The sequence below is a fragment of the Squalius cephalus genome (genome assembly GCF_949319135.1).
Source record: "Squalius cephalus genome assembly, chromosome: 11".
NCBI classification, from domain to species: Eukaryota; Metazoa; Chordata; class Actinopteri; order Cypriniformes; family Leuciscidae; genus Squalius; species Squalius cephalus.
Window position 1 is genome coordinate 8,571,518 of NC_137132.1, and position 27,301 is coordinate 8,598,818.

General features: G+C 36.5%; 3 protein-coding genes and 1 pseudogene across 4 annotated transcripts in view; all 4 read left to right on the forward strand.

Moving 5' to 3' along the window:
• Positions 1 to 24,689, forward strand: LOC307167276 (uncharacterized protein; the record flags this gene model as incomplete). Its single annotated transcript, XM_079886261.1, has 15 exons — positions 1 to 360; positions 607 to 1,264; positions 1,350 to 1,445; positions 1,713 to 1,946; positions 2,055 to 2,205; positions 2,300 to 2,344; positions 2,485 to 3,048; positions 19,398 to 19,892; positions 20,200 to 20,221; positions 22,026 to 22,620; positions 22,775 to 22,870; positions 23,312 to 23,545; positions 23,688 to 23,841; positions 23,934 to 23,993; positions 24,142 to 24,689. The coding sequence occupies exons 2-15, from the start codon at positions 707 to 709 to the stop codon at positions 24,687 to 24,689; spliced, it is 3,852 nt and encodes a 1,283-aa protein (XP_079742387.1). The 5' UTR covers positions 1 to 360; positions 607 to 706.
• On the forward strand, positions 4,295 to 7,366 carry LOC307167575 (E3 ubiquitin/ISG15 ligase TRIM25-like; annotated as a pseudogene). The gene is made up of 7 exons (XR_013824086.1): positions 4,295 to 4,339; positions 4,584 to 5,156; positions 5,311 to 5,406; positions 5,697 to 5,930; positions 6,150 to 6,303; positions 6,387 to 6,446; positions 6,591 to 7,366. The product of XR_013824086.1 is annotated as an E3 ubiquitin/ISG15 ligase TRIM25-like (transcript).
• LOC307167574 (E3 ubiquitin/ISG15 ligase TRIM25-like) overlaps positions 8,646 to 27,301 on the forward strand; it is a 25,984-nt gene continuing 7,328 nt past the window's right edge. Inside the window, exon 1 of the mRNA XM_079886784.1 lies at positions 8,646 to 8,681. The gene's annotated coding sequence lies outside the window, so the exon portion shown is untranslated. The remainder of the gene's footprint in view (positions 8,682 to 27,301) is intronic.
• Positions 9,182 to 17,071, forward strand: LOC307167621 (E3 ubiquitin-protein ligase TRIM47-like). Its single transcript, XM_079886872.1, has 7 exons — positions 9,182 to 9,777; positions 9,948 to 10,043; positions 10,300 to 10,533; positions 13,438 to 13,570; positions 13,721 to 13,884; positions 15,447 to 15,560; positions 16,401 to 17,071. Exons 1-4 carry the CDS (start codon positions 9,217 to 9,219, stop codon positions 13,561 to 13,563), a joined length of 1,017 nt encoding a protein of 338 aa, XP_079742998.1. The 5' UTR covers positions 9,182 to 9,216; the 3' UTR covers positions 13,564 to 13,570; positions 13,721 to 13,884; positions 15,447 to 15,560; positions 16,401 to 17,071.

The following is a 27,301-nucleotide window of genomic DNA, read 5'->3' on the forward strand; positions in this document are numbered from 1 at the left end:
TGTGTATGTTTAATCACAGTTGATTATAATTTAATGCCAAAGCAAGATAACTTTGATAACTGATGGCATGCTCCGCGCCGTTTCTTTAGTGATTTTTCCGTTCTTGTTTACATTTTACTTCCGGTCGTATTGGTGTGGCGATACGATATGATTCTGAGCAAAATACAGAGGGAGCAAAAACTGCAAAGTCATGGCATCAAATTATAATCTCCCTCCCTCACACTCTTGGTCTTTACTTGCTCTGTTTCTCGGGACACATGCGCACATCTGCACACTGAAAACCAGGAAGTGTGTGTGGATTCAAGAAAAACGGAACCGTTAGTCGGGTTAATATTTGACTTTTGTGTTCTGTCAAAGCAGGTGAGCTTCATATAATCGTTAAATAATGTTTTTTCCTTTGTCTTTTTGCCTGCGTTGAAATAAAGAGCATTACATTATCACTGTATTCTGTGTTAATCTTGATGTCGCATGTTTATATTGTTTTGCTTATACGGATGAAGCGTTAAGGAATTTGTCTATGAATAAACAAAACTAAGCATTTTGTAGATTTTTAGACGTGCTCTTTCATTTATGATTTACATGTGGATTTATGCACTATTTCTTTAGCAATTTACTTCTGGCAGAACAGTTTCAAATAGAGGAACAGGCAGCTATCTGCAGCAAAAAAAAAAAAAAAAAAAAAAGACAGAGAGAGAGAGAGGAGGAAATGTCTGAATCTGCAGCGAGTCCGTATGTGGATCAGTTCAGCTGTCCAGTCTGTTTGGATCCTCTGAAGGAGCCGGTGACGATTCCCTGTGGACACAGTTACTGTATGAGCTGTATTACTGACTGCTGGGGCCAGAAGGAGCAGGGGCCGCCGTACCGCTGTCCCCAATGCAGAGAGAGCTTCAGTCAGAGACCTCTACTGAAGAAGAACACTCTGATAGCTGAGATGATGGAGACGCTGCAGAAGACGTCCCTACAAACGGCTGCTGTGGAGTGTGATGTTTGCACTACAGAGAAGAACAGAGCTGTAAAGTCCTGTCTGCAGTGCTTGGCCTCCTTCTGTCAAACTCACCTGCAGCTTCACTATCAATCTCCTGCGTTTATGAAGCACAAACTAGTCGAAGCTTCCAGACACATTCAGGAGAACATCTGTCTCAGTCATGGGAAACTTCTGGAGATTTACTGTCAGGAGGATCATCAATGCATTTGTTGTTTGTGTACTGATAATCATAAAGGACACAGTGTGGTGTCTGTGGATTCTGAATGGACTAGTAAAAAGGTAACATCAACAATCATATCCTTTACTGGACTGGTGTCTATATTTGCCTGTTTTTATTATGTTTTTTTTATGTTAACATCTTCAGAAAGAACTAAATGAGATAAAGGTGTCGTGTCAGAAGCTGATCCAGGAGCGAGAGAGAGGTCAGCAGGAACTCAGTGAAGCTGTGAAGCTTCTTAAAGTATGTTTCTTTATGTGTTCTTTAGTTTTAAAGTTTGTTTGACATGCAAAAAAGTTTTTTTTTTTTTTTTAACTCAATTAAAATAGACAATGACCAATGGGGTTTGAGCTCCAAAAAATGATTAAAAATTGCTAAAAGATTCGTGACACAATTCATGATGTTCTTATTGAGACTTTTGGAGCTTGACTGCCACTCATTTACTTTCTATCTGCATTGTTTTGAGTCACAACAATGTTCTTCATGATCAGATCTTTGTGTCTCTGTCAGAGTTCAGCGCTAGAGACCATGGAGGACATTGAGAAGGTCTTCACTGAGCTCATCTGCTCTCTTGAGAAGAAACGCTATGAGATTAAAGAGCAGATCAGAGCTCAGGAGAAGACTGAGATAGATCGAGCAGAGGAACTTCACAAACATCTGGATCAAGAGCTGACAGAACTCAGAAAAACACAAGCAGAGATTGACAAACTTCTGATTAATGATGATCAGGTCAATTTTCTGAAGGTATTAAAAGTCCTTTAATCAGTATACCATAATGTTTCTATACTCACTGTTTCACATTTTTAAATTGTCTTTTACATAACAAAGAGTGCTGTATTTGTCTCATTTCAGAGCTGTCAGTCTGTGTGTGTTTTACCCACATTTGAAGATGTTCCCATCACTCAACACACTCATCTGTATTTTAAAGACATTTCAATCTCAACATTCAGGGAGGTTTTGGAGGACGTCTATCAACAGCAGACAGCCAAAATATCACAAGAAGGTCTGAATATTTTCATATATTGGTTTGCCATTCATTCTCTGTAGTATAAAACCAACGAATGAACCGTACGCATGTTTCGTTTTTGTCTCTTCAGTGTCAAATGTCCATGTTGCAAAGACCCCAAATGATTTTTTGCAGTGTAAGTTGAACTGTAGTTTCTTCAAGGCAAACACTCATTTATTGATAAGTATCAGTGGAAATGATCTGTTACAATGTGACCATTTTGGAACCAAAGTTTACTTTGCTCAATATTTGTTTTTGTTTTTCATTCCTCCTCAGATTTCTCTGAACTTAACTTGGATCCAAACACTGCAAACAATAAACTCAAACTGTCTGTGGACAGCAGGAAAATATCATTTACATATAAAGACCAACAGTATCCTGATCACCCAGAGCGATTTGATAGATATGTGAATGTCTTGTGTCGAGAGGGTTTGTGCGGTCGCTGTTACTGGGAAGTCGAGTGCACTGGGAACAATTGGGCTGTAGCAGTTTGTTACAAAGGAATTGGACGTAAGGGAAGAAATTATGACTGTAGGCTTGGCTCCAACAAAAACTCTTGGAGATTGTCCCGATCTCAACAGAATGTCTATTTCACACATGATAAAACCCAAGTCTCAATCCCCGCTGTCTGCTCCTCTAGAATAGGAGTGTATCTGGATCACAGAGCAGGAACTCTGTCCTTCTACAGCGTCTCTGACACAATGACTCTCCTTCACAGAGTCCAGACCACTTTCACTGAACCCTTATACCCTGCGTTTTATACTGGCCAAGTTTCATCTGTCAGGATCATAGAAAAGCAGAGTTTAAAATATAATCTGTCAGAAAATAATACATTAAAAACGACATGACTGTATTTGAGTTAAATGTACACATCAAACATTGATTTAAATGTAAAATATATATATAATACAATGCCCGGTCCAAAAAAAAAAAAAGTTGCTGTTTGGATTTAAACAGGCAAATGCTTAAGAGTCTATGACTGGATCATTATTGCAGTGATAATTCTGTTTCTAGCATGTTATATAGACTTAACAGAGTGCTTGACTCTTGCATTGTCAATACAAGATCTTTCTACAAGATTTCCGTCAAGAGGTGTATACATTTTTGGTCAAGATCTTGTTTTGATAATGCAAGAGTCAAGCACTCGGTAAAGTCTCCTCCAGCACAACCCAAAGACTTTCAATCATCCTGGAATATGGCCATGATGTGTCTTCATGGTTGTTTAAGAAATGAAAAGTTACACACTCTATCAATGAGAATTGGAAGAACTGTTGCCAAACATATAACATGCTAGAAACATAATCACTGCAATAATGAATTAGACTCTTAAGAATTTGCCAATTTAAATCCAAATAGCAGCTTTTTTGGCGGGGCAGTGTATAATATGAATATAACACACCTTACAACACTCTCAGAGTGGATGTCAGTAAATACTGTTTGAAACCTTTTCAAAGAGGCACAGTTTTTAACATAGACCTTCTGCCAGTACATTGTAGAAATGTTTGTTTCAGATTTATCTTTAGATTTCTGCTTTCTTCAGTTTGGTGTGTAAATAATGATGTAATTTTGATCAGATAAAGAGAAAATAAAATGAAATGGTGCGTTATGTGTTAATAGCATTCTAGTGATCTTTTGATGAAAATGTGGCAGTTTTAGGAAATATTTTGTCTCCAGAATTCATGATCTGTGTGAGATTGTGTGTGATTATTATTTTTCTCCACAGCATCTGAATGAAAACCTGCTGTTCTTATAACAAAGAATCATCACTTGTTAAAACAAATGATTTCTGAAAGGTTTGATGCCATTGACATTGTACAACAAACATGAAATAATTTAATCATTTTACACACAGATTGCTGGAAGTGTGTTAGAAGCAGTTAAAACAGAAAAAATTTCTGTAAGTTATCAACTAGTCTGATTATTGGTGTCGAGAGATACGGTGTGATGTTAAGCAAAGTTCAAAGAGTAGAGCTTTAAAACTGTAAAGTCATGGCTTCACATAAACAAGTTTATGGATTCGAGAGAAACAAAACCTATTTCCCTGCTACACGAGCCTCTACTTGAGGATCCACACTCTTCCAGTTTGGTTAAAGCTGTAAAGTAGGGAATATTTGTTATTCTGTCAAATCAGGTAAGAACGTCAAAGAGTCATTAACTAATTGTTTTATGTCTTCTTGCTTGCTTTAAAAAAAGAACATTCAATTATTACTGTATGAGTTTGATAATAGCTCCATGTTCATTTGGATGATTTATGTTTATTCTTCTGGTTGCGGGTGAAGAGTTTAGGATTCTTTCATATTAATATACAAAACTAAGTATTTTGTATAGTTTTATACATGCTCTTTCATTAATGATTTACATGTATATTTATGTAGGTTACTCCTTCAGAAATGTCTGAATCTGCAGCGAGTCCGTATGTGGATCAGTTCAGCTGTCCAGTCTGTTTGGATCCTCTGAAGGAGCCGGTGACGATTCCCTGTGGACACAGTTACTGTATGAGCTGTATTACTGACTGCTGGGGCCAGAAGGAGCAGGGGCCGCCGTACCGCTGTCCCCAATGCAGAGAGAGCTTCAGTCAGAGACCTCTACTGAAGAAGAACACTCTGATAGCTGAGATGATGGAGACGCTGCAGAAGACGTCCCTACAAACGGCTGCTGTGGAGTGTGATGTTTGCACTACAGAGAAGAACAGAGCTGTAAAGTCCTGTCTGCAGTGCTTGGCCTCCTTCTGTCAAACTCACCTGCAGCTTCACTATCAATCTCCTGCGTTTATGAAGCACAAACTAGTCGAAGCTTCCAGACACATTCAGGAGAACATCTGTCTCAGTCATGGGAAACTACTGGAGATTTACTGTCAGGATGATCGTCAATGCATTTGTTGTTTGTGTACTGATAATCATAAAGGACACAGTGTGGTGTCTGTGGATTCTGAATGGACTAGTAAAAAGGTAATATCAACAATAATTAAAAACATGCATAAACTATTTTATTATAATTATTATATTGCATATACTATATTTATAGTCTATAATTTTGATTAACCTTGTTACAAACCTTTACCATATTATGTCTATTTTTGCCTATTTATGTGAACATCCTCAGAAAGAGTTAAAGGAGATAAAGGTGTCGTGTCAGAAGCTGATCCAGGAGCGAGAGAGAGGTCAGCAGGAACTCAGTGAAGCTGTGAAGCTTCTTAAAGTATGTTTCTTTATGTGTTCTTTAGTTTTAAAGTTTGTTTGACATGCAAAAAGAACATGCATTTTAAATATTTTAAATTAAATAAAAGTAGACTGTGACCAATCAGTTTTGAGCTGCAAAAATTAATTTAAAAACTGTTATAAGAATCTTGACACAATTCAGAGTGTTCTTATTGAGACTTCTGTCAATCTGTCAATTTTGGAGCTTGACTGGCACTCATTTACTTTCTACCTGCATTGTTTTGAGTCACAACAATGATCTTCATGATCAGATCTTTGTGTCTCTGACAGAGTTCAGCTCTAGAGACCATGGAGGACATTGAGAAGGTCTTCACTGAGCTCATCTGCTCTCTTGAGAAGAAACGCTCTGAGATTAAAGAGCAGATCAGAGCTCAGGAGAAGACTGAGATAGATCGAGCAGAGGAACTTCACAAACATCTGGATCAAGAGCTGACAGAACTCAGAAAAACACAAGCAGAGATTGACAAACTTCTGATTACTGATGATCAGATCCAGTGTCTGAAGGTAATTAATGATCTTGTGTGTAATTGATATACTGTAGGACGCTCACCATTCATTGTTCTGTGCTTTAAGTATTTATTTTATTTAGTTGAAACAGTCACTTGCTGATGCCAACATTTTGAGAAGCTAAACATTATTGTGGTGCTTGACTTGTTATATGTTTGGGAAAAGATCAGTTCTGCTTTACAAATTATGTTTGAATTATTATTTGTCTCATTTCAGAGTTGTCAGTCTGTGTGTGTTTTACCCACATTTGAAGACGTTCCCAGCTTCACTCAACACACTCATCTGTCTTTTAAAGACATTTCAATCACAGCATTCAGAGAGGTTTTGGAGGACGTCTGTCAACAGCAGACAGCTAAAATATCTCCAGAAGGTCTGAATCTTTTGATATGTTATTTTGTCATTCATACTCTTAAACCAACAATTTAACCATACACTTGTTTTTTGTCTCTTCAGTGTCAAATGTAAATGTTACAAAGCCTCCAGAACCAAAGACCCCAAATGATTTTTTGCAGTGTAAGTTGAACTGTAGTTTCTTCAAGATGAACACTTAATAATTGATTAATTGATATCAGTGGAAATGATCTGTTACAATGAGACCATTTTAGACCAAAGTTTACTTTAAAGTTCGATATTTGTCTTTTGTTCATTCCTCCTCAGATTTCTGTGAACTTCACCTGGATCTAAACACTGCACATAGAAACCTCAAACTGTCAGAAAACAACAGGAAAATATCATATTGTGATAAAGATCAGCAATATCCTGATCAGCCAGAGCGATTTAATGTGTTTCCCTACATCTTGTCTAGAGAGGGTTTGTGCGGTCGCTGTTACTGGGAGGTCGAGTGCAGTGGGAACGACTGTGCTATAGCAGTTTGTTACAAAAGAATTAGACGTAAAGGAAACAGTAATGACTGTAGTCTTGGCTTCAACAAAATATCCTGGAGATTGGTATTTTCGGCAGAATGTCTTTTTCACACATGCTAAAGCCCAAGTCCCAATCCCTGCTTTCTCCTCCTCTAGAATAGGAGTGTATCTGGATCACAGAGCAGGAACTCTGTCCTTCTACAGCGTCTCTGACACAATGACTCTCCTTCACAGAGTCCAGACCACTTTCACTGAACGCTTATACCCTGCGTTTGGGGTTGGTACAGGTTCTTCTGTCAGGATCATAGAGCAGAGGAGAGTTCAGACAGACAAGAAATAAATATAATTGATTGAGTTTCAGATTCAACTGTGAATCAGACTACAGTTTAACAGTGTAATTTAATTTTTGCAAATCATTATGTCATTGTTTATGGAAATTATTAGTGTTACCAATTGTAATATTAATTAGCGCACCTATATTTGTTTCTTGTATCAAAAGATCACTAGTGTATTTCAAGTAGTCTGTAAGTTATGAAGGGAACTGTAAAAATGTTTACAATTGCCCTCAGTCTCCCCCTAAATGTAATAAATAATGTAATCTTTAATTATGATAAAATACAGAGAAAATTCAATGAAATGTTGCATTTGTGTTAATAACAGTGATATTTTGGTTAATTCAAAGTGGAAATGTTGCTGTTTTAGGAAACATTGTCTTAAGAATCTGATTATATTACTATTATGACATTCCTTCAGCTAAACACACAGGTTTATGTATAATTTAAATTTAGACTAGTGTCATTCAGATTTATTTGAGATTTTGTAATTTAATTTGTCTGTCATTATTCAATTATTTAAATAAATTGTCAAAACACATTTAATACATGAAATATTTAATTTATTATTTTTCATTAAATCATCAAAAATGATATCAGACATATTTGACATATTCAGCAGAAATCAGATGTCAGCTGTGATCAGTTTTTATCACCAAGAGCTTTTCTCTCCAGAGAGTCATTATCCCAGTAGTGGGCGAGATAAACTACTTCATGATCTTCAATTGTGTGTCTAAGTCTAGTACTAACAAATTAGTAAGTTTATAAGTGACGGTTCAATAATGTATGGAATCGTTATTTAATAATTCTATGAATTAGATGCACATTCAGACACCTGTATTATTTATCATAACTTGTAAGCCAATTAAGTGCAGCCATTTTAATCTAAATTCATAGTTTATTACTATTATGACATTCCTTTGGCTAAAATACAGGCTTATGTATAATTTAGAGAACTGTAGTGTAATTCAGATGTATTTCTTTGACTGAGATTTTGTCATTTAATCTGTCTTTGTTCAATTATTTATCTAAAAATACAAAATATACATAGATTTACATTAAATACTTAATTTAGTATTTTACATTAGATCATCAAACATATCAGTCATAATTTATATATTCAGCAGAAATCAAATGTCAGCTGTGATAAGTTTAATCCAAGAGCAGAGATAGTCATCCCAGTACGATATAAACTAGCCTACTTCATGATCTTCAATTGTGGGCTTTTTTTTTTTTTTTTTTTAAGTCTTGAACACATTTTTTTTATATAACTGTCTAAGTTTAATAATTACAGTAAAATAATGTTCACCAGTCGATCAGGGGAATATATAAATTTTATTCCTCTTTCTGTCATTATCTCTCACAGAACACACGCCCATTTTGTTTACGCGCTGAGAACCAGGAAGTATTTGAATTCAAGAGAAATTAAACTTAGGCTATTTCTCCTCTACACAAGTGATTCAACATCTGTAATAGATCAACACCGCTGCTCTTTGTGTCAAAAACTTTATAAGCTTTAACGCAAATCGTATTTGAGTTGAATTTCTGTCGAGGTAAGGACTTCATAAGATCCAAAGATTATGACTTTATCATGTTGTCTGCTTTTAAAAAAGAATCGCGTGCAAATGTGTTTGTGTGTGTGTGTGTGTGTGTGTGTGTGTGTGTGTGTACAGAGTTTCTAATCCTGTAACTTGTAACAGACCTGATGAAACATTTTGCTTTGTACTTAATTGTTAAACAATTATATTTGTATTTTGTTGTCTAATGAAAACTTAAGTGAGTTACTATTGAATTTAAATACTTGATTACATACCTCAAAACTATACTTTTACTCTTTATGATTTCGAAGATTGTTTAAAAATACAAACCTATTTCTGTGGTGATCATGACTAACAAGACTATTCTGCATAAATACAAGTTAAACTCTATTGACAGCATATACAACAGCATTTACAGCCTGCAGTTGATCAGCAGAGAACAGAATTTATTTCCCCTCAGTTAAAAAAAAATAAAATTGTGATTAGTCTTCTCTCAAACTATTTTTTTACAGAAGCTGAGAATCTGTTCATCTTTGAACACTGCACAGAAATGTCTGAATCTGCAGCGAGTCCGTATGTGGATCAGTTCAGCTGTCCAGTCTGTTTGGATCCTCTGAAGGAGCCGGTGACGATTCCCTGTGGACACAGTTACTGTATGAGCTGTATTACTGACTGCTGGGGCCAGAAGGAGCAGGGGCCGCCGTACCGCTGTCCCCAATGCAGAGAGAGCTTCAGTCAGAGACCTCTACTGAAGAAGAACACTCTGATAGCTGAGATGATGGAGACGCTGCAGAAGACGTCCCTACAAACGGCTGCTGTGGAGTGTGATGTTTGCACTACAGAGAAGAACAGAGCTGTAAAGTCCTGTCTGCAGTGCTTGGCCTCCTTCTGTCAAACTCACCTGCAGCTTCACTATCAATCTCCTGCGTTTATGAAGCACAAACTAGTCGAAGCTTCCAGACACATTCAGGAGAACATCTGTCTCAGTCATGGGAAACTACTGGAGATTTACTGTCAGGATGATCGTCAGTGTATTTGTTACTTGTGTATGGTTGATGGTCATAAAAACCACAACATGGTGTCTGTGGATTCAGAATGGACTAGTAAAAAGGTAATATCAACAATAATAAAAACATGCATAAACTATTTTAATGTTATTGTTATATTGCATACATTTATGTGCTGTAATTTTGATTTAACATGTTACACCCCTTTACTGGACTGGAAATGTGTTGAGTCTGTTTTTGCGTATTGTTTTATTATTTATGTTCACATCCTCAGAAAGAGTTAAAGGAGATAAAGGTGTCGTGTCAGAAGCTGATCCAGGAGCGAGAGAGAGGTCAGCAGGAACTCAGTGAAGCTGTGAAGCTTCTTAAAGTATGTTTCTTTATGTGTTCATAAGTTTTAAAGTTTGTTTGACTGGCAAAAAAGTAGATTTTAAAAATTAAATTAAGGTACATGATGCCCGATGGATTTTGAGTTAAAAAACTGCTACTGTATAAGAATCGTGACATACAACTCACAGTCTTATTGAGACTTCTGTCCATTTTATGAGCGTGACAGCCACTCATTTACTGCATTGTTTTGAGTCACAACAATGATCTTCATGATCAAATCTTTGTGTCTCTGACAGAGTTCAGCTCTAGAGACCATGGAGGACATTGAGAAGGTCTTCACTGAGCTCATCTGCTCTCTTGAGAAGAAACGCTCTGAGATTAAAGAGCAGATCAGAGCTCAGGAGAAGACTGAGATAGATCGAGCAGAGGAACTTCACAGACATCTGGATCAAGAGCTGACAGAACTCAGAAAAACACAAGCAAAGATTGACAAACTTCTGATTACTGATGATCAGATCCAGTGTCTGAAGGTAATAGGGCTGTAACTATTGATTATTTTAGTAACCGAGTATTCTACAGATTATTCCATCAATTAATCAAGTAAAATAAAAAAATAGATCCATGTTAACAACAGCCTTTAAAATGACTTAAAATACAAATATAGGCCTAATAACAAGCAATAATAATTGGTTACAATAAAGCATCCAAGTAAGTAATCATATGGTTTTTATTGAACAACACTGTTAAAATACACCATGTAAAATAAATGATATAAACCAGTGATCTCAAACTCAAATTGGCTGGGGGCCACTGCTGTGAACGAAAGCTTATAGGAGGGCCATTTTAACATTCAAGCACAACAAGAACGCGCAATATTTTTCTGGAAATTTACTTCACTTGCTGAAATGTTAGCTCTCATTTACCTCAGATTATGTAACTAACATATTTGTGTCATACTTAACAAAAAATGTAAACATCAGTATATTAAACATATATTTAACAATATATAATATAATTTTAACAGTTAGTGCAACCTTTTTTCCCTTACTTTACTTTAGTTAAATAACTTGTCAAAACTTTGCACTGAACAACATTGCAGTGAACTCATGCAATCCCTGAATACATTTGCACACTATTCTATTTCTTGCCAGACACCTGGCAGCGCTTCTGCTCACACAACTGAGCCACGTTTGCACTGATGGAGGTCACAGTTGAAACCCTGAGTACAGCTTCAAGATGGGCATCACTAAGCCTGGACCTGTACTTGCATTTATTGAAGTTCATAGTTGAGAACAATTTCTCACACAGGTATGTGCTTCCAAAAAGGCACATTACCCGACTGAACACTTTGGACAGCTCTGGGTAGCATGGAGGTAACTCTCTCAAAAACTGTCCAGTCTTGTCTGCTTTTCCCTGTGCCTCTCTGAATTTAGTTTTTAGCTCACTGTTGCACTGCAAGTCAATAAGTTCCATTTGCAACACACTTGGGACACTCTCCACGTCAGTTGAGAAGGGATCTGCGAACAGCTGGAAAGTGTCACGGTGTGACTTGAAGTCAGCAAAACGCTGATCAAATTCCTCCAGTAGGTTGTTAATAGCAGAAGCGTATTCATCACCACTGAATGCTGTGCCCTCCTCCACAAGAGATCTGCATGTAGTGAAATGGCTGAGGTTTTTTGCAGAAAGCTGAGTTTTCCACAATCTCAGCTTTGTGGAGAAAGCTTTCACACTTTCATATGCTGCTGTGATGAGCTGACCAGGACCCTGGAGCTTCAAGTTAAGGATGTTCAGCTCCTGTGTTATGTCCACTAAAAATGCAAGGTCCATGACCCATTTAGGATCATCAAATTCAGGAACATCCATTCTGCCATCTTCCATGAATATCTTCACCTCTGCTCTTAAGTCAAAAAATCTCTTCAGGACATTCCCCCTGCTGAGCCAGCGCACCTCAGTAAAGTAAAGTACATCGCCATATGTTGACTCAATTTCTTCTAAAAAGGCCCGAAACTGGCGGTGCTGTAAACTTCTCGACCTGATGTAATTGACACATTTCAGGACAACAGACATGACATGTTCATATTTCAGGCATTTGCTGCACAGAGCCTGTTGGTGTATAATGCAGTGCAGAACAACTGCTGGATCTGCATTTTCCTCTTCTAACTTTCTTTGTACCAGCGCTACCAGTCCGTTTTTTTTGCCTGTCATAGATGGGGCGCCATCAGTGGTAATGCCCACCAGTCTGTTCCACGGCAATCCAGCGCGCTCAATCGCGTCGCACAGCTGCTGAAATATATCGTTGGCTGTAGTACGGCCATGCATTGGACACAAACTTAACAACTCCTCCGTCACTTCAAATTGTTCATTAATACCCCCGATGAAAATAGCTAGCTGCGCAATGTCTGTTTTGTCTGTGCTTTCGTCGAGCGCCAAAGAGTACGCAGTGAAAACTCTAGCTTTGCCGCGCAATTGATCATAAATGTCACTCGACAACTCGCTAATCCGCTCGGCCACTGTGTTTGCAGATAGAGAGAGATTGTTGAACAAGCCCTTCTTTTCTGGACATAGAATCTCAGCGACTTTTAACATACAATCCTTCATAAACTGCCCTTCAGTGAATGGCTTTCCTGCTTTCGCGATCAACTCACTCACCACATAACTTGCTTCAACTGCAGCATCAGCATCCTTTTTGGCTTTGTGGAAAAGGCTTTGCTGGGACGTTAGCTCTCTCTTCAATTTCATGGCTGTCTTTTCTCTCTCGTCTGCCTGGTACTTCTCATACTGTTCTCCATGTTTAGTTGTGTAATGACGCTTGAGATTATACTCCTTTAGGACTGCGACTTTTTCTTTGCATATCAGACAGGTAGCATTTCCATTAAACTCCACAAAAAAATACTGCAATGTCCATCTTTCTTGAAACTGTCTGTGTTCATCATCCACTTTCCTTTTCGGTTTAGAAAGAGACATATTTTCAGTTTCTATAGCAGCCAAACAAATAAACTCCTAGGACCAAAATCAGCTCTCTTATCAAATATGCCGGGTTTGCGCGGTTTTTTTTTTTTTTAAATTACGCATTCACGTTTTTTTTTTAATTTTTTATTTTTTTTTATTGAATCGTGTTCTTGTTTCAATTTAATATGAAGTGGTATTTTAAATTGGCATGAACCAAAAAATATATACATTTTTAATTGTTTTGCGGGCCGGATTATGTTATATTTTTTACATCAGTTGCGGGCCGGAGGGAGGGGGAGGGGGGGCCGTAAATGGCCCGCGGGCCGGCAGTTTGAGACCCCTGGATTAGTTCATGATTAGTTAAAGAAAGTTGATGTTTTCCAATACACAGATTACCTTGATTTACTGTAGTAACAAGTTTTTAAGGACTAAGTTAGTTTACTTTTCTGAAAATATTTATTTTTTTCTGCTTCATTCCAACACAGAAAGGAGTAAATGAAAGTATTATGCTGCTGGATGACAATGGTTCTCAACTCTGGTCCTGGACAGTGTACAGTACACATTTTGGATGTCTTCCTTATCTGGCACCGGCCTTGGAGTCCCTCTACTAACAAGTTGGTAAGTTGAATAATGATTAGAGATACGAAATGTGCAGTGCTGGGGCTACTACAGATCCAGGTACAGATAATTACTTATGTTTTTTTTTAATTTTATTTTTTTTAGCTGTCTTCCGTAATTTCAATACAGTATTTTTTTATTTCAATATAGTCTGAGCTGTTTGATGACTGACAATGATTGAGTGGCAAAAGAAAGCAAGAAGTCCTCACAGCCAAGTCGAGGAGTTCGTGAGACACACACCACCTCAACAAACTGCAAGAACTGCTGAAGAAATCATTAGAGAATATCCCAGACTTCACAGTTTTCTTGGAATGGTGAGTTTAATATGTATGCACGTGACGTAGTAGTGGGAAGTTCGGATCATTTTACTAACTTGGATCTTTGCATCTCATTCATAAAAATTAATAAATATTTTTTCAAGTCATTTCGTTAATTTCAGCAGAATGTATTTAAATGTTACATGTCAATAGCCAAATTCCCCAAACACATCAAATGTTGATCACATTTAGAATAAGAAAAAAAATGCAATGCAAGGAAGAGGCCAAATTATGAGAAACAGAAACGATTAATTTATTTATCTGGGTCTTCAGGCTATGCAGTCTGTTAGTTTACCCAATCTAAGCCGTTCGTTCATCCCGTGACATCCTCAAAAACTGAGCTTTGCAGTCTGTAATACCGGATAGAGAATTGATTAGTTCACGTTTCGAGTCTATCGACTTCGGGTTCGAGTCATTTCTTTCAACACGTGACTACATAAGCTGAGCTATGCAATCGGTACCGGATACAGAATTGATTAGTTTATCTCTCGGGTTCGAGTCGTTTAGTTTTATGTCACGGAACTGTTGTTATTAGACTATATATATATATATATATATAATATATATCTTTATCAAAGTGGTTTGCACCATCATAGATAAAGTTTAAAGCATTACCAACTCTTTAGTACCTCATCCATATGGAAAAGATCCATCATAACAGAAATTCTTAAATTATAAATTTAAAGAAATTAAAAAGCTATAATTTGAGACCAAAAATGTAGCATGTTACTGTTAAAAAATTAGTAACTCATTTATGTGTCCAGCGCTGTCATGTGACAAAAGAATGAAAGACTCAGAGAGAAGAATCAGACCCGAAGACTCGAGAGATGAACTAATCATTTCTCTTTCCGGTACTGACAGCATAGCCTCTATGGGACTGACAGGAAGAACAAAAGACTCGGACTCGAACCCGAAGACTCAAGAGATGAACTAATAATTTCTGTTTCCAGTACAGACTCAGTAGTCCCGAGTCATATTAAAGATTCGTTCAAAATAAACGAATCATTCATGACCGACCCATCACTACAGTACAGAGAAGCAAATGGAGCGCATAATTGGATGTTTTTAAATAAACATTGACAAAAAACTATAAAAGTTTTAGGGCTGGACGATATAATATATATAACATTGATAGAAGTGATCACCCGGACTTATATTGTCGGTATATAAAGCGTTCACAGGCAAAGTAGGTTTTTTTTTTGTTTTGTTTTTTTGGTGTCTAAATCAGGCTCATATAAATATCAGGAAACAGGATTCCTGGCTGCATGTCAATATCCACAGATCACTGGATCTTTGTTAAGTTGTAAGGAACACTATAGTCCAACCTTTAGTTTAAACTGATAATCGTTTGTTTTACTCACGTTTTCGCAGTTTCCCCTATTAAATCCAGTCACGCAGCAGCTCTTCGGCGGGAAAGTGACGTCAGTGCATACCCTCTACTGTATATGGAAGGGGTGTCTTATTTTGGAAAATTGTTTTGGCTGTGTCTAAGTGCATATGAAATTAGGTTCACACATGTGTGGTATAGTTGAAAACTGTTTTTTTCTTGTCTTTCAAAGATGATCCTGGAGAAATGGCCTGACATCCTTCCATCATCGCCATACCTCACAAATGGAAAAATGGTGTGTCCAACATATGCTGAAATGAAGCGCAGCTTAAATGACATTTGGCCTGTAAGTAAAAGCAACACTATCAAGTCAATTTTGATAAATTACACTGCTCTTCAGCTCATGTTCATCCAAAAAAAGAAAATTCTGTCATGATTAACTCGCCCTCATGTCGTTCTAAACCTGTAAGACTTTCGCTCATCTTCAGAACACAAAAGAAGATCTTTTAGATGAAATCTGAGAGATTTCTGTCCCTCCATTGACAGTATACACAACTACCACTTTCAAGCCCCAGAAAGGTAGTAAAGACTTCATTAAAGTAATCCATGTTTAACCTCAATTTTATGAACTGACGCGAGTGCTTTGTGCAAAAATACATAATTGTTGCTTTCACGCTCTTGTCGTCTGCTCGCGCATTAACACAACATGTTAATGTCGAGGTGCTCTCGTGAACATGCGTTTGAGTTTAATATGTTGTAAATAAAGTGATAAATTATGGTTAAGGGATAGAATATACTCATGTCACTTCATAAAATTGAGGTTAAACCACTGGAGTAACATGTATTACCTTTATGATGTGTTTGCTACCTTTCTGGGGATTAAAAGTGATAGTTGTGTAGCTGTCAATGGAGGGACAGAAATCTGTAAGACTCATCAAAAAGATCTTTATTTGTGTTCCGAAGATGAACGAAAGTCTTACAGGTTTGGAAAGACATGAGGGCGAGTAATTATTGACTGATTTTACATTTTTGGGTGAACTAACAATTTAACAGCAGGTGTAATGACTAATTAGAGTGACCATAATTTAATTCAATACAGCTCTGCTTTGATATAACTTTTTCATAATTTAACACTGTTGATGTTGTCACAGTGCATGCCCAACTGAACATTATTTATTCTTTTAAGGTTGGAGACAAGTGAGAAACAGTGAGACAAGCCCGGATCCACATGACTTGATGTGTTTCAAAAATGTTTTACATCTATGACATAAACTATTTCAAGACCTCTGCACCCATTTTGGGAGTTTTTGTAGCATGCAAATTTTAATATATCTGGAGGAGGTCCTGCCTCATTAAGAACTTTGATCATCATCATCATTAGGTCCAGTAGTCAACATATGTATTTGTAGTTTTATTACTCAAGGTATGTTTACACTAACACATCAATGCATTCAGTGTACAGTGAAGACCTTTTAATAAAGTTGTGATTAGGATTTATTGTTATTAATTTGTGTATTCTGTCCATATTTGTATAGGTTATTGAATTAAATGTATAGGTTATTAATGTGTAGTTCTAAATTTAGTGTTCATTTAGAATTTTTGTGTGCTGTATGCTGTACAATTGTATGTATGCTATGTGCATTTTTGTGTAGGTTTTGAATGTGTACTGTTTGTACATATTTGCATAGGTTTTGAATTTATTATGTGTGTTGTATACACTTGTGCATTTTGAATTTATGTACACAATTATGTATATTTACATTAAATGCTAGACTCTCCCCAATATATAGTTTGTAATTGAAAAATATATTTGTTGAAACATATGTATTGTTTATACAAATAAACAATCTGTATTTGAAAACAATTTGTATTTTATTTATTAAAATAAGGTCATATATAAAAATAAATATTTAACTCAACTGTTGGGTTATTTTAACCCAACTGGAGTTTAACCCAATGCATTGGGTTAAAATAACCCACAGTTGGGAAGGTGCTATACCAATCCACAGTTGGGTTATTCGTTGGGTTATTTTTAACCCAACATTTTTAAGTGAGCAGGTAGCATTTCCATTAAACTCCACAAAAAAATACTGCAATGTCCATCTTTCTTGAAACTGTCTGTGTTCATCATCCACTTTCCTTTTCGGTTTAGAAAGAGACATATTTTCAGTTTCTATAGCAGCCAAACAAATAAACTCCTAGGACCAAAATCAGCTCTCTTATCAAATATGCCGGGTTTGCGCGGTTTTTTTTTTTTTTAAATTACGCATTCACGTTTTTTTTTTAATTTTTTATTTTTTTTTATTGAATCGTGTTCTTGTTTCAATTTAATATGAAGTGGTATTTTAAATTGGCATGAACCAAAAAATATATACATTTTTAATTGTTTTGCGGGCCGGATTATGTTATATTTTTTACATCAGTTGCGGGCCGGAGGGAGGGGGAGGGGGGGCCGTAAATGGCCCGCGGGCCGGCAGTTTGAGACCCCTGCTTTAGACCGTTAGCATTAGAATCAAATAAAATAATGTGAATTTAAGTGATCAAATGTAACTGCAACAAAGTTCAAGTTCAAGGAAGGAGGCGGATGTTAAACACAACTTTAATCGTAAAATAAACAAACAACAAAAAGAAAGGAGCTGAAGCAGCCGACTACGTCATATAAGCATAATAAAAACGGCAAGGTAAAATGTCCTGCGGCTCTCGGCCCCGCTCTGCTTCATACCACAGTAACATTAATTAAACTTTAAACTTTAAAACTTTAAAACATTCGCTCATCCATGAACATGATTTCTGCCTGAGTCATGACTCCCGTCGGATTCCCGGCTGTGGAGGTGAAGATGACAACCATGATTCCACACTCTTTAAAGGAGAACTCCGGTCAATTTTAACATTGAGCTCATTTTTTTGTCAATTTGGAGTGCTGTCAATACAGAGAACAACGACAAAAATCGGTGTTGCCTACACCTTGTTATCCTCTTTTTAAAATTTGCACCCTGTTGACTTCAATGGGGCAAGTACTAAACCTGCTTTTAGCCTCTTAACATCCTTGATGTGTCATTACAAGTGCACAGGTCATGTGAGTGATTCCTTCAGAGTGAACACGAGTGAATCTGACTGCAGTAGATGTGAAAGAAATGGATAAAAATGATGTTATTTAAGCCAGCGCAAATACCTGTATTTACATCCTGTTTTCGGTTGAAGTCCAAAGTAGTCGATTGTCGAGTTCACGCGCGTGATCATAGGTAACTAAACCTATGCACGTGAACTCGACAATCGACTACTTTGGACTTCAACCGAAAACAGGATGTAAATACAGGTATTTGCGCTGGCTTAAATAACATCATTTTTATCCATTTCTTTCACATCTACTGCAGTCAGATTCACTCGTGTTCACTCTAAAGGAATCACTCACATGACCTGTGCACTTGTAATGACACATCAAGGATGTTAAGAGGCTAAAAGCAGGTTTAAAACTTGCCCCATTGAAGTCAACAGGGTGCAAATTTTAAAAAGAGGATAACACGGTGTAGGCAACACCGATTTTTGTCATTGTTCTCTGTATTGACGGCACTGCAAATTTACAAAAAAATGAGCTCAATGTTAAAATTGACCGGAGTTCTCCTTTAACGCCTTCATTACTGTTTTGAATAAGAGACCTCTAGTGGTGAAACTTACAGCCTTTCATTCTGAATTATTATTATTCTGATTTCAGAGCTGTCAGTCTGTGTGTGTTTTACCCACATTTGAAGACGTTCCCATCACTCAACACACTCATCTGTCTTTTAAAGACATTTCAATCTCAGCGTTTAAGGAGGTTTTGGAGGACGTCTGTCATCAGCAAACAGTCAGAATATCCAGAGAAGGTCTTAATGCTTCTTTTCCTTGGAATATAAAATGTGTCATTTATACTGTGTCATTTATACTATGTATCATTACACTTAAATATTGACTTTACAGTTTAGTTTCTTCTCGTCTTATAGTGTCAAATGTTCATGTTGCACAGACTCCAGAACCAAAGACTCCAAATAGATTTTGGCAATGTAAGTTGAGCTGTTTTTCACAAACACAAATAGCCTACTGTACATATTCATTGGTGAATATCAGTTTAAACTGCATAGTAAAAGTAAAGAATATAATAATATATTTTATTAATTCCATGTTTGTGTGCATCTATCCTCCTCAGATTTCTGTGAACTGCAACTGGATCTAAACACAACACACAAAAACCTCAAACTGTCTGAAGACAACAGACAAATATCATGTTCAGTTAAAGCTCAGCAATATCCTGATCACCCAGAGCGATTTGATGAGTTTCTCTACATCTTGTGTCGAGAGGGTTTGTGCGGTCGCTGTTACTGGGAGGTCGAGTGCAGTGGGGACATTTGGTCTGTAGCAGTTTGTTACAAAGGAATTGGTCGTAAAGGAAAAAGTGATGACTGTAAACTTGGCTTCAACAAGAAATCTTGGAGATTGTCCCACTATCAACAGAATGTCTATTTCACACATGATAAAACCCAAGTCTCAATCCCTGCTGTCTGCTCCTCTAGAATAGGAGTGTATCTGGATCACAGAGCAGGAACTCTGTCCTTCTACAACGTCTCTGACACAATGACTCTCCTTCACAGAGTCCAGACCACTTTCACTGAACCCTTATACCCTGCGTTTCTAGCTGGACAAGGTTCATCTGTCAGGATCATAAAGAGCAGAATTTAAACATATAATTTATCAGAAAACTACATTTAAAATGACATGACTGTATTTGACACTTACATTTACACATCAAAGATTAATTTAAATTGAGTTCTGAATATGTAAAACAGTTTACTCAAATCAAAGTGTATTTTCTAGTTTTAAAGATAACAAACACCTTACGACACTCTCAGATTTGATGTCAGTAAATAAATCTGCTGTTCGTTATCATATTTTTCAGAATCAGATATTACAGTGAATTTTTGTGAGTATTTCATTGTCTTGGCGTCTGAAAGTGCTCAACTTCAGCAAGGTTATGTACTGAAGCTCATCATAATTAATGCAGTTCATCATCATCAGTTAGTTTGGACATTATATGGTAAGGTTATGGACATTTCTTTTAACCCTAAAACACAACATGATGCAATGTGTGATTCATAATTTGAATAAACACCTGTGAAAAATCAATACTGAAAATTCCTTCATATTAAAACATTGCATTGGGCCGTATTTCTTTACAACTGGAGGACTGAGTTGACTTCTGGATGCAGTATGACTTTGATTTTGCTTGATTTTTATTGTTTCATAATTAAGCAGAGAGTGTTTACAACAAGCTGAGAAACCTTTTCAAAGAGGCACAGTTTTAACAGACCTTCTGTCAATACTTAGTAGAAATGTTTGTTTCAGATTTATCTTCATATTTCTGCTTTTCTTCAGTTTAAGTAATGTTGTAATTTTGATCAAATAAAGAGAAAATCAAATGAAATGGTGCATGTTGTGTTAATAGCATTCTAGTGATCTTTTGATGAAAATGTGTGTTTTAGGAAATATTTTGTCTCCAGAATTCATGATCTATGAGAGATTGTGTGTGATTATTATTTTCTCCACAGCATCTGAATGAAAACCTGCTGTTCTTATAACAAAGAATCATCACTTATTAAAACGGAAATGATTTCTGAAAGGTTTGATGCCAATGACATACAAAACCGCACAGATTTCTGGAAGTGTGTTAGAAGCAGTTCAAAAAAAGAAAAACATTTTCTGTAAGTTATTACAAACTTTTCAACTTATTGGTGTCGAGAGATACGGTATGATTTTAAGCAAAGTACAAGGAGTACAAAAACTGCAAAATGAAGGCTTCACATAAACAATATGTTTACTCCTCTCTCTCTCTCTCTCTCTCTCTCTCTCTCTCTCTCTCTCTCTCTCTCTCACACACACACACACACACACACACACACCTGCACTTTGAAAACCAGGAAGTTTGTGGATTCGAGAGAAACGAAACCTATTTCCCTGCTACTACTTCAGGATCCACACTCTTCCAGTTTGGTTGCAGCTGAAGGAGGGAATATTTGTTATTCTGTAAAATCAGGTAAGAACGTCATACAATCCTTAACAAATTGTTTTATGTCTTCTTGCTTGCATTGAAAAAAGAGCATTTAATTACTACTGTATGAGTTTGTATGTTAATAATTAATATATGATTATTAATAATATGTGACCCTGGATCACAAAACCAGTCACAAGTCGCACGGGTATATTTGTGGCAATAGCCAACAATACATTGTATGGGTCAAAATTATCGATTTTTCTTTTATGCCAAAATCATTTGGATATTAAGTAAAGATCATGTTCCATGAAGATATTTATTAAATTTCCTACCTTAAATATATCAAAAATTTATTTTTGTGAGTGAATGCAGCACAACAGAAATGGACAACTTTAATTTTCTCAATATTTCGATTTTTTTTTGCACCGTCAGATTCCAGATTTTCAAATAGTTGTATCTCGGACAAATAGTGTCCTATCCTAACAAGCATACATCCATGGAAAATGTATTTATTCAGCTTTCAGATGATGTATAAATCTCAATTTAAAAAAAATTTACCCATAAGACTGGTTTTGTGGTTCTGGGTCACATATATTAATATTAATAAGTTAATAATTCCATGTTAATCTGGATGTTTTATGTTTATTCTTCTGATTATGGATGAACATTTTAGGATTATTCTTTTATGTTAATACTCAAAACTGTTAACATTTTGTCGAGTTACATGCTCTTTTGTTAATGATTTTTATGTGGATTTATGTACTTTCTTTAATGATTTACTTCTGGCAGAGCAGTTTCTATTAGAGGACAGACTGTCTGCAAAGAAATGTCTGAATCTGCAGCGAGTCCGTGTGTGGATCAGTTCAGCTGTCCAGTCTGTTTGGATCCTCTGAAGGAGCCGGTGACGATTCCCTGTGGACACAGTTACTGTATGAGCTGTATTACTGACTGCTGGGGCCAGAAGGAGCAGGGGCCGCCGTACTGCTGTCCCCAATGCAGAGAGAGCTTCAGTCAGAGACCTCTACTGAAGAAGAACACTCTGATAGCTGAGATGATGGAGACGCTGCAGAAGACGTCCCTACAAACGGCTGCTGTGGAGTGTGATGTTTGCACTACAGAGAAGAACAGAGCTGTAAAGTCCTGTCTGCAGTGCTTGGCCTCCTTCTGTCAAACTCACCTGCAGCTTCACTATCAATCTCCTGCGTTTATGAAGCACAAACTAGTCGAAGCTTCCAGACACATTCAGGAGAACATCTGTCTCAGTCATGGGAAACTACTGGAGATTTACTGTCAGGATGATCGTCAATGCATTTGTTGTTTGTGTACTGATAATCATAAAGGACACAGTGTGGTGTCTGTGGATTCTGAATGGACTAGTAAAAAGGTAATATCAACAATAATTAAAAACATGCATAAACTATTTTATTATAATTATTATATTGCATATACTGTATTAATAGTCTGTAATTTCGACTAACCTTGTTACAAACCTTTACCATATTATGTCTATTTTTGCCTATTTATGTGAACATCCTCAGAAAGAGTTAAATGAGATAAAGGTGTCGTGTCAGAAGCTGATCCAGGAGCGAGAGAGAGGTCAGCAGGAACTCAGTGAAGCTGTGAAGCTTCTTAAAGTATGTTTCTTTATGTGTTCTTTAGTTTTTAATTTGATTGACACGCAAAAAAAGTAGATTTTAAAAATTCAAATTTTGTAAAAAAAAACTCCTATAATAATCGTGACATACAACTCACAGAGTTTTTATTGAGACTTGTGGCAAAATAAACAATAAACAATTCTGAATTAGAGACAAATGTTCAATCAATGATTACAATGGTTTATTTCTTGCATGAAAGGCACACAGTCATAGTCAGACAGCAGACTCTCTCTTTTATATCTGCTACTCATAACATAGGGCCATAGCCCAGGCTTATAGCCAATTTAACCTTTCTCTACCTTGTAGGAAAGTAAACCAATTTCCGTGACAGACTTCTGTCCATTTTATGAGCGTGAAAGACACTAATTTACTGCATTGTTTTGAGTCACAACTATGATCAGATCTTTGTGTCTCTGACAGAGTTCAGCGCAAGAGAGCATGGAGGACATTGAGAAGGTCTTCACTGAGCTCATCTGCTCTCTTGAGAAGAAACGCTCTGAGATTAAAGAGCAGATCAGAGCTCAGGAGAAGACTGAGATAGATCGAGCAGAGGAACTTCACAAACATCTGGATCAAGAGCTGACAGAACTCAGAAAAACACAAGCAGAGATTGACAAACTTCTGATTTCTGATGATCAGATCCAGTGTCTGAAGGTAATTTTTTTTTATATATATATATTGATCATATCTGTGTGTGTGAACCTTCCACAAAATATCACCATAATAGTTTCTCTTGATGAATGAAAAAAGGGTAATGCGTTCACAAATTAAGTCTGAATTATTATTCTCATTTCAGAGCTGTCAGTCTGTGTGTGTTTTACCCACATTTGAAGACGTTCCCAGCTTCACTCAACACACTCATCTGTCTTTTAAAGACGTTTCAATCTCAGCGTTTAAGGAGGTTTTGGAGGACGTCTGTCAACAACAAACAGCCAAAATATCTCGAGAAGGTCTGAATGATTTTCCTTAGATAATAAAATGTGTAATTTATACTATGTAGGATTACACCTAAATATTGTTGAGTTTCTTCTCATGTTTTCAGTGTCAAATGTTCATGTTGCACAGACTCCAGAACCAAAGACTCCAAATACATTTTGGCAATGTAAGTTGAGCTATTGCTCACAAACATAAATAGGCTGTACATGTTAATTGAAAAATATCAGTCAAGTGAAATTATTCTAAAACATTTATAGAAAAATTATAATAATAATAAGTTTATAATTCCATTTTTGTGCATCCATTCTCCTTAGATTTCTATGAACTTAACCTGGATCCAAACACAGCACACAAAAACCTCATCTTGTCAGAAGGGAACAGAAAAGCAACACATTCAGATAAAGATCAGCAGTATCCTGATCACCCAGAGCGATTTGATGGATATTGGAATGTCTTGTCTAGAGAGGGTTTGTGCGGTCGCTGTTACTGGGAGGTCGAGTGCAGTGGGGACATTTGGGGTGTAGCAGTTTGTTACAAAGGAATTGGACGTAAAGGAAAAAGTGATGACTGTAGACTTGGCTTCAACCAAAAATCTTGGAGATTGTCCCTCTCTCAACAGAATGTTAGTTTCATACATGCTAAAGCCCAAGTCTCAATCCCTGCTTTCTCCTCCTCTAGAATAGGAGTGTATCTGGATCACAGAGCAGGAACTCTGTCCTTCTACAGCGTCTCTGACACAATGACTCTCCTTCACAGAGTCCAGACCACTTTCACTGAACCCTTATACCCTGCGTTTGGGGTTGGTACAGGTTCTTCTGTCAGGATCATAGAGCAGAAGAGAGTTCAGACAGACAAGAAATAAATATAATTGATAGAGTTTCAGATTCAACTGTGAATCAGACTACAGTTTAACAGTGTAATTTAATTATTGCAAGTCATTATGTCATTGTTTATGGAAATTATTTGTTTTTACCAATCGTAATATTAATTAGTGCACCTATATTTGTTTATTGTATCAAAAGATCACTAGTGTATTTCAAGTAGTCTGTAAGTTATGAAGGGAACTGTAAAAATGGTTACAATTGCCCTCAGTCTCCCACTATATTAATTAATAATGTAATCTGTAATTATGATAAAATACAGAGAAAATTCAATGAAATGTTGCATTTGTGTTAATAACAGTGATATTTTGGTTAATTCAAAGCGGAAATGTTGCTGTTTTAGGAAACATTGTCTTAAGAATCTGATTCTATTACTATTATGACATTCCTTCAGCTAAACACACAGGTTTATGTATAACTTAGACTAGTGTCATTCAGATTTATGTGAGATTTTGTCATTTGTCTGTCATTATTCAATTATTTAAATAAATTGTCAAAACACATATATTTACTACATGAAATAATTAATTTATTATTTTTCATTAAATTATCAAAAATGATATCAGACATATTTGACATATTCATCAGAAATCAGATGTCAGCTGTGATCAGTTTTTATCACCAAGAGCTTTTCTTTCCAGAGAGTCATTATCCCAGTAGTGGGCGAGATAAACTACTTCATGATCTTCAATTGTGTGTCTGAGTCTAGTACTAACAAATTAGTAAGTTTATAAATGACGGTTCAATAATGTATGGAATCGTTATTTAATAATTCTATGAATTAGATGCACATTCAGACACCTGTATTATTTATCATAACTTGTAAGCCAATTAAGTGCAGCCATTTTAATCTAAATTCATAGTTTATTACTATTATGACATTCCTTCGGCTGAAATGGCTTATGTATTTAGAGAACAGTAGTGTAATTCAGATTTATTTCTTTAACTGAGATTTTGTCATTTAATCTGTCTTTGTTCAATTATTTATCTAAAAATACAAAATATACATAGATTTACATTAAATACTTAATTTAGTATTTTACATTAGATCATCAAACATATCAGTCATAATTTATATATTCAGCAGAAATCAAATGTCAGCTGTGATAAGTTTAATCCAAGAGCAGAGATAGTCATCCCAGTACATGGCTGGACTGGCCATTGGGCATACCGGGCATTTGCCCGGTGGGCCGACGTGCTTTTTGGGCCGATATATCTCATACTCATACTTTTTTTTTTTTTTTTTTTCTTCTTTTTTTTTTAACGGCCCATAAAATTTGTACATCGGCGGCCCATTCGTTTTGTTTTGTTTTGTTTAATTGGCGGCGCTGGGTTTGTGCCGGTGTAATGCATTGGTCAAAGTCAGTGTTAGTTTTTTTTTTTTTGACAGACCAGCCCATGAAACACGTAGCCTAGATCAGCGGCCCATTGGCTCTTTTCTTGATTGACACTGGGCTGGCCCAATCAATCACAACTTTAAATGAGTGAGCGAGCGTGCAGCAGTGTCAGTGTGTATCTGTCAAAAATAGATGGAGAAGAAACGCAAGGAATGTGCAGATAAATAGCGTGAAAAAATAGAACCAGGCCCTTAAAGCAGACACTGTAAACTGTGTCAAAATATATGTTTTCTGACCTTCATCAGCTCCAGCGGCAGATGATGATAGTGAGGACGGAGGATCAGGAGAGAGATGAGAGAGTGTAGAGTCCGCGGTAAGCAGAACTACTTTCAAAACACTTAGGCGATGTCATGAGTGTAGATTATTTCCACATCTGCATAGTTGACGATTACCGCAATTCACTAGAAATTTAATAAGAGGCGTTTGTAAACCATGTTTTCCGCCAAAATAAAAGCTTGATGCAGTTTGCGTCAAAATAAAAGATCGTGTGCTTATCTCTTTCAAGTATAGAAATTGGTACAACACTAATTATGAAAGTTTCCTTTATTTTTTAGTGCTTTTGTTTTACAAAATATGGCTATTACTGTCATTGGATTAATATTATAACTATTAGTGTAGTAGGTGTAATGTAAATAGACACTGTAACTAAAAGAGGTTTGAATTTTTCTTTGTTTAATTTGCACACTGAATATGGGTTAGAGCTTTTAATTTTGAACTCTCAAAGTGCACCATATGAATTTAACATTAAAATGCACAAAATTTTCTCACGGGGGGGGCATGCCCCCGAACCCCCCTAGAAGGACCGAGGTCACACCACCATAGTTTTAACAAAAATCCTGTAATCCGGAATACACTTGTATTGCTATGCCAGAGCCGCTTATAGCTTGTTTTAGGATTCACCACTGTGGAGTATAGTTCAACTGTATTAATAAATATCAAATTTTGACTTATTTCATCTGTTAACTCTCACTCGTTCCTATACTCACTCATTACATGGCATTAGTGGTTTTAATGAATAGGAGTTGGTATGCATATAATTGAGGGCGTGCAAAGATGGGTGGTGGTGTTTATGATCATATAGTGGGCCGGTCTGGGCAAAAATGCCCGGGCCGATTTTTTGTCCCAGTCCAGCCCTGTCCCAGTACGATATAAACTACTTCATGATCTTCAATAGGGCTTGGGCGTCGTGACGTCAT